Below are 14,038 nucleotides of genomic sequence, written 5' to 3'. Positions count from 1 at the left end.
TCCAGGCTCTGTCCTTGAGGTCTTTCTTAATGTACTTTGTGGCCCCAAGGTGACCATAGTTATCATTTTAGCAAACTTCCTTCCGTTTGCTTTTCTAGTTTTTAAATTTTTATTAAGGCTCTAAAATCCTAGATTTTTGGCTTGCTTTTGAAATTCAGGGTAGGGAGGCTCCCTCAGGGAAATGACAATTCATTTATGTTGACTCCTCCCTTCCTTCTAGGTGCTATGCGAAGCCATCTTTCTGACTTCAAAAAACACCGAGCTGCCAGAATTGACCACTATGTCGTTGAAGTCAATAAATTAATAATCAGGTTAGAGAAGGTAAATTTTTTTGTTTTAAAACACGTTTTTTTTCTGCAAGTATAAATTCTTTGAAGGGAAATTTACATTTCTGCAGTGGGTGTGTCACCTTAAATCTATCGTGTGTGTCTGACGCTGGCAGGAAAACACCCCACGTACAGTGGTGCTGAGGATGTGGTGCATGGTTCTAGCCTGGGCTGGTTTTACTGAGGGTAGCAGCCCGGGTCGATGACTGGCCACATACCTAGCTTCCCTTTTCCTTCCTGTGAAGCCCACTTGACTGCCTGGCAGCCCTTCTGCCTTCAGATCCTGTCCTCATTTGGGGGGTCCCAGGCACCGTCATGCGAAGGGGTAGAGTGGGTGATACCTTGTGATGGCAGCAGGCTGGGAGCCAGACGCGGGAGGAGTGCCCACCAGGACCAGCGTATGGGGTGGGAACCTCTTGTCCTGTGGTTGGTTTAAGAGCGAGTCTTGAGTACCATGACTGCTCTCTTTTACATCAGCCCTGGAAACGCTTGATGCATATCCGCTGGGCTGTGAGATAGGCCGGCACGGCAGCACTACGGGTTCAGCTCTCTGCGTGCACGTCGTGGGGCAGGAATCTTGTGTCCGCTTTCATTGTCCAGGAGGGCTGTGGAGAATCGGGGGTCCCCCCTTGCTCGCGGTAGCCACCCCACCGTGTCCTTGCCTGCCCCTGGCTATTGCTTCCCTGGGCAGCCGGCATTCAGACTGGAATGGGTCATGGGAAGGCGAGTGCCTTCTGGATGCAAAGCTAATAGTCTGTCCCCGTGAAGTTGTTTGTGACATCGTGGGGTTGGAGATGACATAAGACTTGAGTACTGCCCGTGTGCTCCTTCCCACTCGATGCCTCCGCCTGTAGACAGTGTATCCACCACCAGATTCATTCCTTTTGACCCTTTTTTCTCCTTGTCAGCTGACTGCGTTTGACAGAACAAATACCGAGTCTGCGAAGATCCGAGGTAACTCTAGAACTTTGCTCACATTCCTTCTGTTCTTTATCGTTCATCCTGACCCGATCTCTTTTTTTAAGACGGCCTCCCTTTGTGTGTGATTGGTTTTTGTCTTGTTCTTCCCACAGCAATAGAAAAGTCCGTGGTGCCTTGGGTCAACGACCAGGATGTCCCTTTCTGTCCGGACTGTGGGAATAAGTTCAGCATCCGTAACCGCCGCCACCACTGCCGCCTCTGCGGGTCTATCATGTGCAAGAAGTGCATGGAGCTTATCAGCCTTCCCTTGGCAAGTAGGTGACGTGGAGGCGGCCTGGACCCTGACCTCCATCGAGACCAGCCTCCACTGGGGGGCTGGGGGGGGTTTGTGTTTCAGTGTATGGCCCATGGGACCTTCATTCTTTTACTGTTGATCCCTTAGGCCCACTGCAGCCTCAGCCCTGCGCCAGGCCCACGAGGGCAATGGTCTGTGCTAGAGGTGACCAGCGTTTCCCATGAGAGACCAGATAGTGAGCACTTCAGGCTTTGTGGCTCACATCCTGTCTCTGTGGCATTTCCTCTTTATTACACAGCCTTTTTGAAGTGTGCAAACCATAGGTAGCTTGAGGGCCACATACAAAACCAGCGGACTTGGCTCACTGGTGGTTGTTTGCCCACGTGTGGTCTGTCAGCATCGTCCATTCCTCCAGGGCAGGAGGAACCCAGTGGCCCAGGACTTTGACTCTCAGCTGGTGAAAAGTTGCTGGAGATGCTCTCAAGGCATTCTGGCTGACTCTGGGATGTGGGGGGTTTTGCAACCCTGCAGAGTTGCACTGACTCTGCACATGCTGTTGGGTGCAGGGCGTCTGGGTAACGTGGGATGGGGCAGATGTTTCCTGGGTGGGGCTCTGGTGTCCAGTGGGCATGTGTCACCTTGGTAAGTTCCCTCTCTCCCTGAGACAACTCCCTTTCTCAGCTGAGCTATGGTTTGGGGACACTCTTCACCTTCCTTCTCTTGGGCTGATTGATATTTACTGGGCAGCTGCTGTGCGGTAGCCCTATTGGAACAAACCCATAGGGATGCAGCGATGAATGAGACAGTTTGTGCCCTCGGAATCACAACTGCTTGGGCAGCTCTGGGCTGTGCATAGAGCTGTCATCACATGGAACAAGTGGGAAGTGCCCCAGGAGGAGCGACGTGGTGGGAACTGATAGGTGGGCAAATGGTTTTTGCCTCAAGGAATTGGGGAAGGCTTCCTGGAGGATGTGCCATTTGAGCTGAGCTTTGGCAGGGGTAACAGTTGGGTTTTGGGCGTGGGGAAAGGCTGCGGGGGACGGTCCCAGGGAGAGCCTGGGTGTGTCCGGGCAGCTGGAGCAGGGCAGGAGGCGGTAAGGCCAGATTGGGATGAGCCTCAGAGCTTCAAGGACAGATTGTCCTTGGCTCCTGGCTCTCTCCTGGAGGCACTGGGCATCCAGCCTACCACAGAGCCTGAGTCCCGACAGGCAGAGGTGTGGGTGCCTCTTGCCCGGGGCAGCATCAGCTCCCCACCTGTGGAGTTCACTACTGCCCATCTGTGTTCTTTACAGACAAGCTCACCAGTGCCAGCAAGGACTCCCTGAGTGCTCACACCAGCCCCAGCCAGTCACCCAACAGCGTCCACGGCTCCCGCCGGGGCAGCATCAGCAGCGTGAGCAGCGTGAGCTCCGTCCTGGACGAGAAGGATGACGACCGGATCCGCTGCTGCACACACTGCAAGGACACGCTGCTCAAGAGGGAGCAGCAGATCGACGAGAAGGAGCGCACGCCCGACATCGTGAGGCTCTACGAGGTGACTCCTGGACCGGCTTGAGTCCCATTCGAGAGGCCGGGCTGTTGGTCATGTGCACGCCCGCAGATTTTGAAGAATGCTTTGGGAAAGCGTTCCTTCCAGTTATTTTTAGTTTCTGCCAGTGGGCACTAGCTAGGGCCCTGAGTGAGTCGCAGTCACTGGGTGTGTTGCAACAAACTGGCTTCCTTGCCCTTCCCTGCCCGCCTGAGAGTTGGAGGTTGGTGCTTTCGGTGGCCCCGGGGCAAGAGGAGGAAGGCTGGTTGCCATGTGGTGGTGTGGACAGGCTCTGTGGGTCAGAGTGGGAGCAGGAGCTGGTGGTGAATTGTGGACCAGAAGGGTCCTGGGACACTCACTTGGGAGTTTGAGAAACTTCCCCAAAGCATAGAGCTTCCTCTTTTGAGTCCCTTCAGATGCCTCAGCTCTGGTTACCACCGGCGACCCTGCAGTGCCTTGAGTAGCTGCTACGTTACAGGAGCAGAGTGTGGCCAGAGCCTGCGGTTTAGAGTCAGACTGGGGGTGAGCTTGACTCTGCCTCCTAACCCGGATGAGGCCCGTAGGCTGAGAAGGATGAGCCAGGAGGGTGTTGGGCAGGGAGGTGATAGGAAACGGGGAGGCGCGGAAGGAAGCAGTTGGTGCAAAGCCGGATGGGGAGGAGGGAGTTTTTGTCTGGTCGTCACTGAATGGTCACTGTTAGCAGTTCTGCAGGTCCCAGAGGCTGTGTTTCTGGAACCACCATGAGAATAGTCAGACTGCTAGAAATGGTGTCAGTGAAAGCCTTGCTGAGCTGCAGACGTAGCCGTTGTCCATTGTTACATGGAGCTCACGATCTGATAATTTCTATAAGCAGCCGCCGAGCTTTTGGTTTCCTTCTTTTTTGAAGTGAGCCCTGGCAATGCCTTGCATGGTGTCCGGCATCACCTGGCAGGTAAAGGCCATAGCAACTGATCTCTTTTGCTACCTTGGCGAGCTCACGTGACATGTGTCCTGGAGGGCCTTGCTCCTCTTAAAAACATCTGGCCAAAGTTCACCCTTCTTTCCTTCCTACAAGATTTCCTTGTAGAGTAGGTCTGTAAATCAGGAAAATGGTAACAATGAACAGAACAAAACTAAAAGCCACTCTCTGCATTTTTTTTTTAATTTAGAAAACTGCACATTTTATATACATCTCCACTGATTCCACACAACCTTTGTGTTGCCTTTTCTGTATCTTGAGACACAACCTACTTCTTCTCTTTTGTTCTTAGAAATTACGGCTTTGCATGGAGAAAGTTGACCAAAAAGCTCCAGAATACATCAAGATGGCAGCATCGTTAAAGTAAGCTCTTCCTCTCTGTTTTACTGACTCAGTGGTGACTGTTTTCTGGCATTTTGGTCAGTTCTTCAGTAGCTGAATATGTAGGGCCTGCCCCCTTTCCCCTCAGTCCTCACAGCTAGACGCCGCAGCCCTGCCAGCAGACGGTGGAAGTGCAGGGAGCCCTGTTTCTTGAGCCCTCTCAGCCCCACTGTCCCGACTACCCCCGTGTATCTGCGCCTCCTGGGTCCCGGTCCCCCTCTCTCCACTTCTTGCCCGAGACCACTGGCTCTGAAGGAGAGCAGGGAAAGGACACAGTCCCTTCTCTGCCTGCAGTTCACTCAGCAGTCACTTCACTCAGTGGATCACACTGCCCTCCTGTGAGCAGCTGCAAAGAAGCGTAAACCTCCCTGGAATGGAGAGTCCTTGACTGGGAGCGTCTGCTGCCTGCTCCATTCCTCCCTGGAACTCACTGGACTCAACGCGCCCTCCTCCCACCCCTGCCCACGGGTTTAAAATTAGAGTGGGCCTACCTTCTACCTGGACGCCAGCAGCGTCAGCTGGTGTTCCGGGCAGTGCGCTGGTGTCCAGCCCTTTCCTCAGGACGTTGTCACCCGAGGGCCTCCTCTCCCAGAGTCCTGTGGGGTTTTTGCTTTGTGCCTTCGACACCACTGTGGGTCCGTGGGCTCTCCTCTAGCCAGAGGGGAGCTACCGTTGCTGAGAACGTCTCCAGGTGTGTTAACTCTTCCTCCCAAGACCAGTTCTGCAGAGCTTCAGTACGTGCGTCTCAGTCTGTCACTCAGTCATTCAGTGGGTGTTTATCAAGCACGCGTTGGGTGCCAAGCACTCTTCTGAGTGCTGGGGCTGTAGCAGTGCACAGCAAAGACAGCGCCATTATCACGGGAGTGCAGACCGTGACAAGCAAACAAGTAACACAGAAGATAACGAAGCCGGGCCTGACGGCTGCCCCGAGGATAACACAGTGGGTTGATGTGACTGAGACCAGGGCAGCGATTCCAGATTTAGGCCAGCCCTGTTATCTTCCACATGACTTGGTGATATCGAGACAAAGTACAAGTCCTCTTGGTTCTGGTCTGATGTTCTTTTTGCAAACTGTGCTGTTAGAGATGATGAAACAACTTTGCTGAGTCTGTAGATTACAGAACACACCAGGGTTTTTCCAGCCAGGATTGCCCGATAGAGGGAAACCAGGTTAGCCTGGCAGGGCTTTTATTTAACTTAACTTGCTGCTGCCTCAGGAAGGGAGCTGAGTGGCCATAGCTGAGGCTGGATTAATAGCTGGGAGATCACGTGAAATGCTTCTGTTCTCAGGAAACCTTAAGCTCGTCCCATGTGTTAGTTACTGGGGGTATAAAAATGAAAAACCATCATCACTGCACTTGGAATTCAGCACTCTGGTGGGAGTGTGTGTGCGCGCTTAGTTGCTAAGTGATGTCTGACTCTTTTCCACCCCATGGACTGTGATTTCCCAGGCAAGAATACTGGAGTGGGTTGCCATTTCCTTCTCCAGGGGATCCTCTTGCTCCAGGGATCGAATCTAGGTCTCCTGCTTGGCAGGCAGATTCTTTACCACTGAGCCACCAGGGAAGCTGCCTGGTGGGAGTGGCAGCCTCGTAAATGAAATTCTGAGACCACATGATAACCACGTTGTTCCTCTGAGACTGATAAGCCCCCACTGGCCTTTTCTGATGTCCCCTCCTCTGCTCTCTGGGTGGTCTTTGAGGAAAGAAAAGTGCCTTCTCCTCTGGTGTGGGGTAAGCAACTCATCCCTCTTCCTAGATGCACAGAAGTCGTTCCGGGAAGGTGTTAGGCTGAAGCAGGGTCAGTCCTGCTTATTTTGACAACGAGCTTAGGAGCTGGCCGTCATAGGCCTCGGCACTGGTTTTCCCACGGCATCAGCAAGTTAAAAGCGACTTCTGGTTAATTAACACTCACATTTTGAAAAGGAACGAGCATTGCATTATATGAAAGTGACAGTGAAAGTCGCTCAGTCGTGTCTGATTCTTTGCGACCCACGGACTATACTGTCCATGGAATGCGCCAGGCCAGAATACTGGAGTGGGTAGCCTTTCCCTTTGCCAGGGGATCTTCCCAACCCAGGGATTGAACCCAGGTCTTCCGCATTGCAGGTGGATTCTTTACCAGCAGAGCCACATGGCGGGGGAGTCTAAAATGACTTGAAGAGAATTAACTATCCCTCTCTCTGTGAGGCCTTAAACCTGTAGAGTCCTTTTACACCACACTCTCCATTCAGTGCCGTGAAACCTAGATCAAACATCTGCATTATTTCTCCCTAGTGCTGGAGAGACAACCTACAGTCTGGAACATGCCGGTGACCTTCGAGTGGAAGTGCAGAAAGTGTATGAGCTAATAGACGCATTAAGGTAAGGTCTGTTAGGTGATGTTCCTACCTGTTGGCTTAAGTGGAGGATGTGCTGGGTTTACCGGGTGGTGGGCGGCCAGCAGACCTAGCTTACCTGGTCCTGGTGATCGGGGGTGTTGTGTGAGGAGGAGGCTGAGGGGCCTGCCAGCTCCGGCCCTCAGTGCGTCTCGGTAACTTGCTTGAGGAGTTTACCGTTCATGATTGTTAAAGGAACAGGAGCCGGTTGGCGTCAGCTGTGTGTCGGTCACGGGCTGCTTCCACTCAGGGTGGCTCTTGTGTTCTGCCACAGTTACCCTGTGACGTAGAGATTAACACCCCCATTTCATAGGTGCAAGAGTGCACCCCAGCTAGCGAAAGTGCTGGAACCAGGATGGAGTCCAGACTCTTTCTTCAGTTTGACCACTGCTTTTTTTTTTGGCTGCACTGTGTGGCTTGTGGGATTTTATTTCCCCAACCAGGGACCAGAACCAGGCGTGCGGCAGTGAAAGTGGCCGAGTCTTACTGAACCACCAGGGACTTCCCAGCTACTGTTTTTAACTGTGGATTGGCTGTTGGGGTTAGCTCAGCCCTTTGCGGTATAGGAAGTACTGTGATTCAGAAAACAGAGATGCGGAACCCTTGTCCATCCGGACATGAAAGACAGAGGTTGCAGGATCAGATGCAAAGTGAAAATGCAGGTCCTTGATCCAAGTTCAGAATTGTAAGGGACTTCCCTGATGGTCCTGTGGTCAGGAATCCGCCTTCCGATGTGGGTTCAATCCCTGATCGAGGAACTGAGATTCCACATACCACGGGGCAGCCAAGCCCGTGTACTGCAACTACTGAGCCCTCGCCCCACAACTGAAGAGAAGTCTGTGTGTCGCACCCGAGAGCCTGCAGCAGCAACCAGGACCTGATGCAGCCAAATACAGAAATAAATACAAAAAGGAGGCTTGTGAGGCAGTGACAGCAGAGCGCTAAACTAAGCACAGGGCTCCCCTGCTGCACCGGTCATGGCCCTTGGTGGCTGGGTGTTTGTCGTTCGCCCTGTGCTTGTTTGGGGCCTCAGGTACAGCCAGCAGGTAAGAAACGGGCTTCACTTGCAAGGACGTTTCAGGGGAGCCTGGAGCCCATTTCTCGTCATACCTTGCCGGCATGCAAGCCTGGCGACTGGGGACTCTTCATCCGTGTTTCTGAGGCTGGCCATGCCTCGTACAGCGACGTGTTTGTTCTCATGCAGTAAGAAGATCTTAACCTTAGACATGAAGCAGGACCCGCCGCCACATCCGAACACGCTGCGGCTGCAGAGGATGATCAGATACTCGGCCACACTGTTTGTGCAGGTAAAGCCGCCACTCTCCACCACTCAGAGGGTGGACAGGGCCCATGGCTTGCTTGTTCTCTGTTCGTACACTTACTGCTCTTTAGGGTTACACGTGTGTCAGCCACATCTAGAGAAAAATCTGCATGTCAAAAGAAAGTGACATAGACCCTGCTCTGGGTGTGCTCACCACCCTTTATGTAACTGTTCCCCTGTCCCTGGGCATCTGATGGGCTCCCATTTCTCCGCTGCTGTGAGGAGTGCCTGGTGGACCTGCTTGCACAGAGCATTTTCTCCTTGGGATAAGCTCCTGGGGGCTCTCCCTGGGCTCTTGGTCTGGAGGAGACAGGTGATTGTTCAAGGGCTCACTCCACCTGGGAGGCTGCATCTGAGTCGTCTCGACCTCAGAAAGCCCTTGTGAGAGTCACAGTCGCCTGTGCGGCTCCTGACGGAGATGTACATGTGCTGTTGGGTTAGTTACCTGACACCATCCTGCAGAGCGAGGCCCCTCCTGCTTCTGATGGATGACTGTATTCCATAGTCGTCGGTGGGTGCCTGCTGCGGCCCAGGCAGTTTTAGGTGCTGGGTGTCCTGATAGACCTTCCCGTTCTCATAGAGCTTATATTATAGAGAGGGGATGGATGAGAAAGAACCGAATATATGGTTTAAGAGGGTGGAAAGTGCTGGGGAGAAATGGAAGGAGGGCATGGGGGTTGGGCTCAGACGGTAGCTTACAGATGTGGTAATGGACAAGGAGGGCAGGAAAGGGCCTCACTGAGACAGCAAGTAACCGGGATGTCTGGTGTTGATCATCTAATGAAAAGGCTGGCCCTCCATAAGGAAGCTGGCACGGACCTGATTTCAGGGTTAGGTCCTTCCCTGCTCTGCTTGTTAGGGTGACTGTCTGAGACCGATGTGACGTAGCTTCAGCGGGCTCTCACTAGGGAACTTCAGATTCATTTTTTTCCCCCCTGAAAAGGGTTTAAGTGTAAAATTGTCCGTGACCCCCTACAGGAAAAGTTGCTTGGTCTGATGTCACTGCCAACCAAAGAGCAGTTTGAGGAACTGAAACAGAAAAGGAAGCAGGAGATGGAGCAGAAGAGGATCCTGGAGAGGCAGGTGAGCGAGGCAGGGGACGCTGGCACCCGGCTTCTTCCACGCGGCTCCATGAGCACAGAGGCCTCCACAGGCTCCCAGGAGGTCCCATGAGGTTGTCGTTAAGTCAGAACCTCTCACTCACTCTGGTTTGTGTTTTCCTTCTGTTCTGGCCTCTTGCATTTTAGAAATCAAAGTAACTGTTTTTCTCCCCCAGATCCTATTTTTCTTTCAGAGGTTCTGCTGATTTTCTCTTGTCTAGAATACCATGGAGACTGGCAGTCCTCCCCGTGGTACGGGCTGCAGATGACCCAGACACCAGGGAGTTCTTAGAACACTTTGGGACATGCAGTATTAAGCAGAGAATAATATGTGTGTTTAAGATTGTGTGAGAGTCCAGTGTAGATGAGTGGTAATAGACCTCAGAGGTTTAAGGTAAGTGTTTAGCCAGTGAATGTGAAATGGAGGAACGCTTACCTCTTAACTTACTGTTGTTATTTTAATTTTGAAAAATCATGGCTTGATTTTAGCACCTGGATATCATAGTCCTGAGGTGGGGAATTGGGGTTTCACTGGAATGGGCATGGCGTGGCCGCAGTGGTGGCCGGCAGTGTGGCTGTTGGCCTGGTGACTGTGTTTCTTTTTGGCTTTGGTGTCTTCCCAGGCTGCCCTGGAATCCCAGCGGAGGCTTGAGGAGAGGCGGAGTGACCTGGCGTCCCGCGCGACCAACGGGGAGGTAGCGCCCCCTCGCAGGGGTCCTGCCCCGCTGAGAAAGGCTGAGGGCTGGCTCCCGCTGTCGGAAGGCCAGAGGCAGAGCGAGGACCCGGACCCCCTCCTGCAGCAGATCCACAACATCACATCCTTTATCCGGCAGGCCAAGGCCGCGGGCCGGACGGATGAAGTGCGCACGCTGCAGGAGAACCTGCGCCAGCTGCAGGACGAGTACGACCAGCAGCAGACCGAGAAGGCCATCGCACTGTCCCGCAGGCAGGCCGAGGAGGAGGACCTGCAGCGGGAACAGCTGCAGGTGCTGCGGGAGCGGGAGCGGGAGCGCGAGCAGGGCCAGGCGGCCTCTCTGCACACGCGGACTCGGTCCCTGGACTTCCGGGAGATCAGGCCTTTTCAGCTGGAGCCGAGCAGGGAGCCACGCACGCACCTCGCTCACGCTTTGGATCTGGGCTCTTCCCCAGCTCGGAGCGGCACTGCCACCAAGACCTCTCCACCCAGCTCGGCTCCCGAGCCCTTCCGAGGGTGGTCTGGGCCCCCAGCCCTGGGCCAGGAGTTCCTGCCCCAAAGCACCGCGTCGCCTCGCAGTGAGGCGCCCTCCCTGAATCCCTTCGATGAGGAAGAAGACCTCGCCAGCCCCTCAGCTGAGGACACGGCCAACCCTCCTGCTCCAGAGCCTTCCCTTGGCCCGCCAGCCTGTGTGCTCAGAGAGTACAACCCTTTTGAGGAAGAGGATGAAGAGGATGCTGTGGCGGGGAATCCCTTCACTAAGCCAGACGGCCCCGCCCCCAACCCCTTCGAGGAGGAAGATGAGCACCCGCCGCGGACACCCGCATCCCCCCCTGTCCCTGGCAACCCCTTTGAGGAGGCCCCCTGCACCAACCCCTTTGAGGAGGAGAGCGACGGTGGGCAGGAGGGCGCCGAGCCCATCGAGGAGGAGCTGCTGCTCCAGCAGATCGACAACATCAAGGCGTACATCTTCGACGCCAAGCAGTGCGGCCGCCTGGACGAGGTGGAGGTGCTGACCGAGAACTTGAGGGAGCTGAGGCGCACCCTGGCCAGACAGAAGGGGGGCACCGACTGACCTGGCCGGGTGGCGGGCTGGGGGCGGAGCATGGAGGGGGAAGGTGGAGTTTAAGGTGCCTGCAAGGTTAGGGTGGAGGAATTGGCTATTTGGTGCTGTACACTTGGGAGCTTTTCCTGTGACAGCTGAATAATAAAATGGGAACGACAACAGGGAGAACCAGCATGCATTTGCTGCTCTTCCTGAATTTTTTTTAATAATTGGGTTTTCCCTGTAGAAGGGACGTGAAATCTTCACTGCCGAGGTGTCACAAGTGCGGTTCTGTTGGGCCGTGGGCAGAAATGGCTTCCGTGTACACCTTGTGCCCGCATTCGCTCCTGCCCGGTGTCGGTCAGTTTGCAGTGTTAGAGGGCAGCCTTTTATAGGGCCCTTCCTTTAGCCAAGACACACAGCATAGAGCTCTTTACATCTTACTTGGTTCTGGCGGAAGTCTGTCCCATTAGACTATGTTCTTTTGCCTGGGACTTCCACTGCCCTCTTGGGCATGTCCTGTGTGATGGCCGGGGACGGTCTCACTGTGGAGGCAACAGTGTAGACCCAGGAAAGCCCCTCTTTAGAGGGGTGATGGGGGTGAGGTTTCCTCACGGTCTCTTGCCCTCTTCCTTTCAGTTCTTATTTCTCTCTTTCAGGAAGTTAATCTCCCAGTGCAGGGTTATCACTGTGAGTCTGTTCATGAGTTTTTTAGAGAACAGCAGTTTTTAACTTTTTGGCTGATAGAAGTAGTATACTTTGGGAGCAGAGTCTCTGTCCAAGTGTTGCTCTGTGGAATTGAATGACCACTGGGACAATTTTCTGTACCCGGAGAAAGCGTCCTCTAGAGCTTTGGCACAGTTACTCTGATCTGGGCTTTTTCAAAGGGCCCAGGCTATAGTTTAGGAGATGGTGGTCAGGAAGCCCTCATGAAACCTTGTCAGAAGAGCTGAAGTCCCCTGAGTCAGAAGGTCAATGACAGTAACTTCCAAGGCTCGTCAATGAGCCTTTTTGTCTTGCAGGTCATCTTGTGCTGACCGTGGGCACTGGTGAGATACTCTCTCACCTACATTTAGTAGTAGTAAGAAATTAAATGGGGAATTCCCTGGCAGTCCAGTGGTTAAGACTCCGAGCTTTCATTGCTGAGGGCATGGGTTTAATCCCTGGTCAGGGAACTAAGATCCTGCAAGGGGTGTGGTGTGGCCAAAAATAAATAAAAGTAAAATGTTTGCAGGAGGCACAACCCAGGATCATTCTGGTAGAACCGCAGTACTTGAACTCTTCACCAGTTAAGGGCAAAAAGGGAAATTGTGAATTTTCGCTTTGGTGCTTAGGTTTACAGGGACATGACCCCTAACTGACATCTGACATCAGATACCCAAGTGTGCTCAGCTCTGGGTAGAGTTGCTGCAGTTACGCTTGTTAAATAATGAACAATAACTCACCACTAGTCACTTTATACCCATAACTAACTCTGGCTCTTATGGTCCCTGGTTACTGGTGTAAGGGCTGAAATTTATTTTGTCTCATTCTGGGAAGACCCCTGTTGATCTTGGGAATGTCTGAAAAAATACTGTGGTGTAACAGTAATCTGAATTTGTGTTGACACTATTCACATTTCTTTAGCCCCTGCTGGCTCTTTGGGCTGAATGAAGAGGTCCTGTACAGAACCTTCCCGAATGAAGAAGCCTGGCAGTGGGGAGTGGGTGGGTGGAGCGTGTGTGGAGGACCTCTTGAGTTTGGGTCCTGTTCGTAAAGCAGTGTGAGTGGGTTACTAAGGTCAGCCAGTTACCAGCCTTGCTGATTGTCATGGTTTTGGGAAGCTGGCAGTCAGGCATCTCAGATGCTGCCTGGTACAGATGTCCTTACCCCCTCAAGGTCAGTGCTCTTCATGCTGTTACTCTTGAGGGACTTAGGATGACTGCACGCTCCTCGCTGCTCGGTCTGTCCTTTCTCTCTGACCGAGAAGAAGGAAGCTCTCTGCACCAAAAAGCAGGTAGTTCCGGAGCCAAGTGCTGCTTGCCCTCATAGTTATTTTTCTAATGAGAATATATCTCTTTTAGTTAGCTGGTGGTTTCAGTTAAGACTAGTTTAGCAAACATACCCTTTCCCTGAAATCAGCTGCAGGTAGCAATCTGTTAGTAACTTAAGAGCACTGAGAACCAGACCTATAAGAAACATGTTTTTAAATTTAAAAAAGAATCACTGAATATACTAAACCAAACTAAAACCCTCTGATGTGATTGAATTCCTCCATGGCTACATTCTCCTGTAATCACAGACATGACTGGAGTCAGAATTCTCTATCCCTCTGTTGTACCATTTCCCAGAATTCATAGACCCAAAGATGGGCACAATGTTGGATTTACAGGGATGGGGGAGCACCATGGAAAAAGTGGCCTATGAATTGCAACCACAACCACAACCACAACTTCAAGTTCTTCCCTCATGTCAGTGCTTCACTCGTCCTACATCCCTTCAGTGCAGACAGCTCCATCCATCGCATCAGAAAATGAGCAAGTCCTTGATCCATCGTTGCCAGATGTCCCTAGACACAGATCATGTGTGGAAGAGACTCTGGGGATTCGGGCATCAAATGAAGCTTTTCCCTTTTATGCCTTGATTATATTTTCCCTTGTCTAATACACTAAGGACACTTATTCATTATACTCGCTGCTCAATGTGTCTCTTTTGTTCAGATACTAAAATGTACCTGAGTCACCAAGAGCCATGTAGGAGGCTGGACGTTGGCATAGATGGGTGATGGGACTCAAGGTGAGAGGCTGGTCTCTAATAGGTCACAGGCTGTGGTAGTAGATTGTGCTGGTCACCCGACATCGACAGTTGGAGGGTCATTGATTTGCATGTACTACTCTGGGGCCTTGTATTGGAACCTTTTTAAAAAAATAAAATAACAAGATATTCACGGTTGAGGGTGTGTGTGTATGTGTGTGTGTTTGTGCACACCAAGAATTACCAGATAACATCTGGTCATCTCCTTAATAATACCAGTTCTCTCGTTAATGACTTCTGAGTACAAGAAAACAGCCCCAGCTCCTGTGATCCCCGTGTGGTTATGGCCTCCAGACAAA

General features: G+C 52.5%; 1 protein-coding gene across 7 annotated transcripts in view; it reads left to right on the top strand.

Moving 5' to 3' along the window:
• Positions 1-13,879, top strand: part of RBSN (rabenosyn, RAB effector) — a 44,612-nt gene extending 30,733 nt beyond the window's left edge. For all 7 annotated transcript variants that reach the window (XM_027523680.1, XM_027523678.1, XM_027523676.1 and 4 more), the window contains 9 exons: positions 221-321; positions 1,235-1,280; positions 1,400-1,561; positions 2,835-3,076; positions 4,321-4,391; positions 6,686-6,772; positions 7,991-8,093; positions 9,086-9,190; positions 9,831-13,879. In XM_027523680.1, coding sequence (XP_027379481.1) covers positions 221-321; positions 1,235-1,280; positions 1,400-1,561; positions 2,835-3,076; positions 4,321-4,391; positions 6,686-6,772; positions 7,991-8,093; positions 9,086-9,190; positions 9,831-10,976 — 2,063 coding nt within the window. In that variant the 3' untranslated portion in view covers positions 10,977-13,879. The remainder of the gene's footprint in view (positions 1-220; positions 322-1,234; positions 1,281-1,399; positions 1,562-2,834; positions 3,077-4,320; positions 4,392-6,685; positions 6,773-7,990; positions 8,094-9,085; positions 9,191-9,830) is intronic.
• Positions 13,880-14,038: the final 159 nt, after the last annotated feature.

This window comes from Bos indicus x Bos taurus, chromosome 22 (assembly GCF_003369695.1).
Source record: "Bos indicus x Bos taurus breed Angus x Brahman F1 hybrid chromosome 22, Bos_hybrid_MaternalHap_v2.0, whole genome shotgun sequence".
NCBI lineage: Eukaryota > Metazoa > Chordata > Mammalia > Artiodactyla > Bovidae > Bos > Bos indicus x Bos taurus.
Note: the sequence above shows the minus strand (reverse complement) of the source record. Positions and strands in the feature narration are given on the sequence as shown.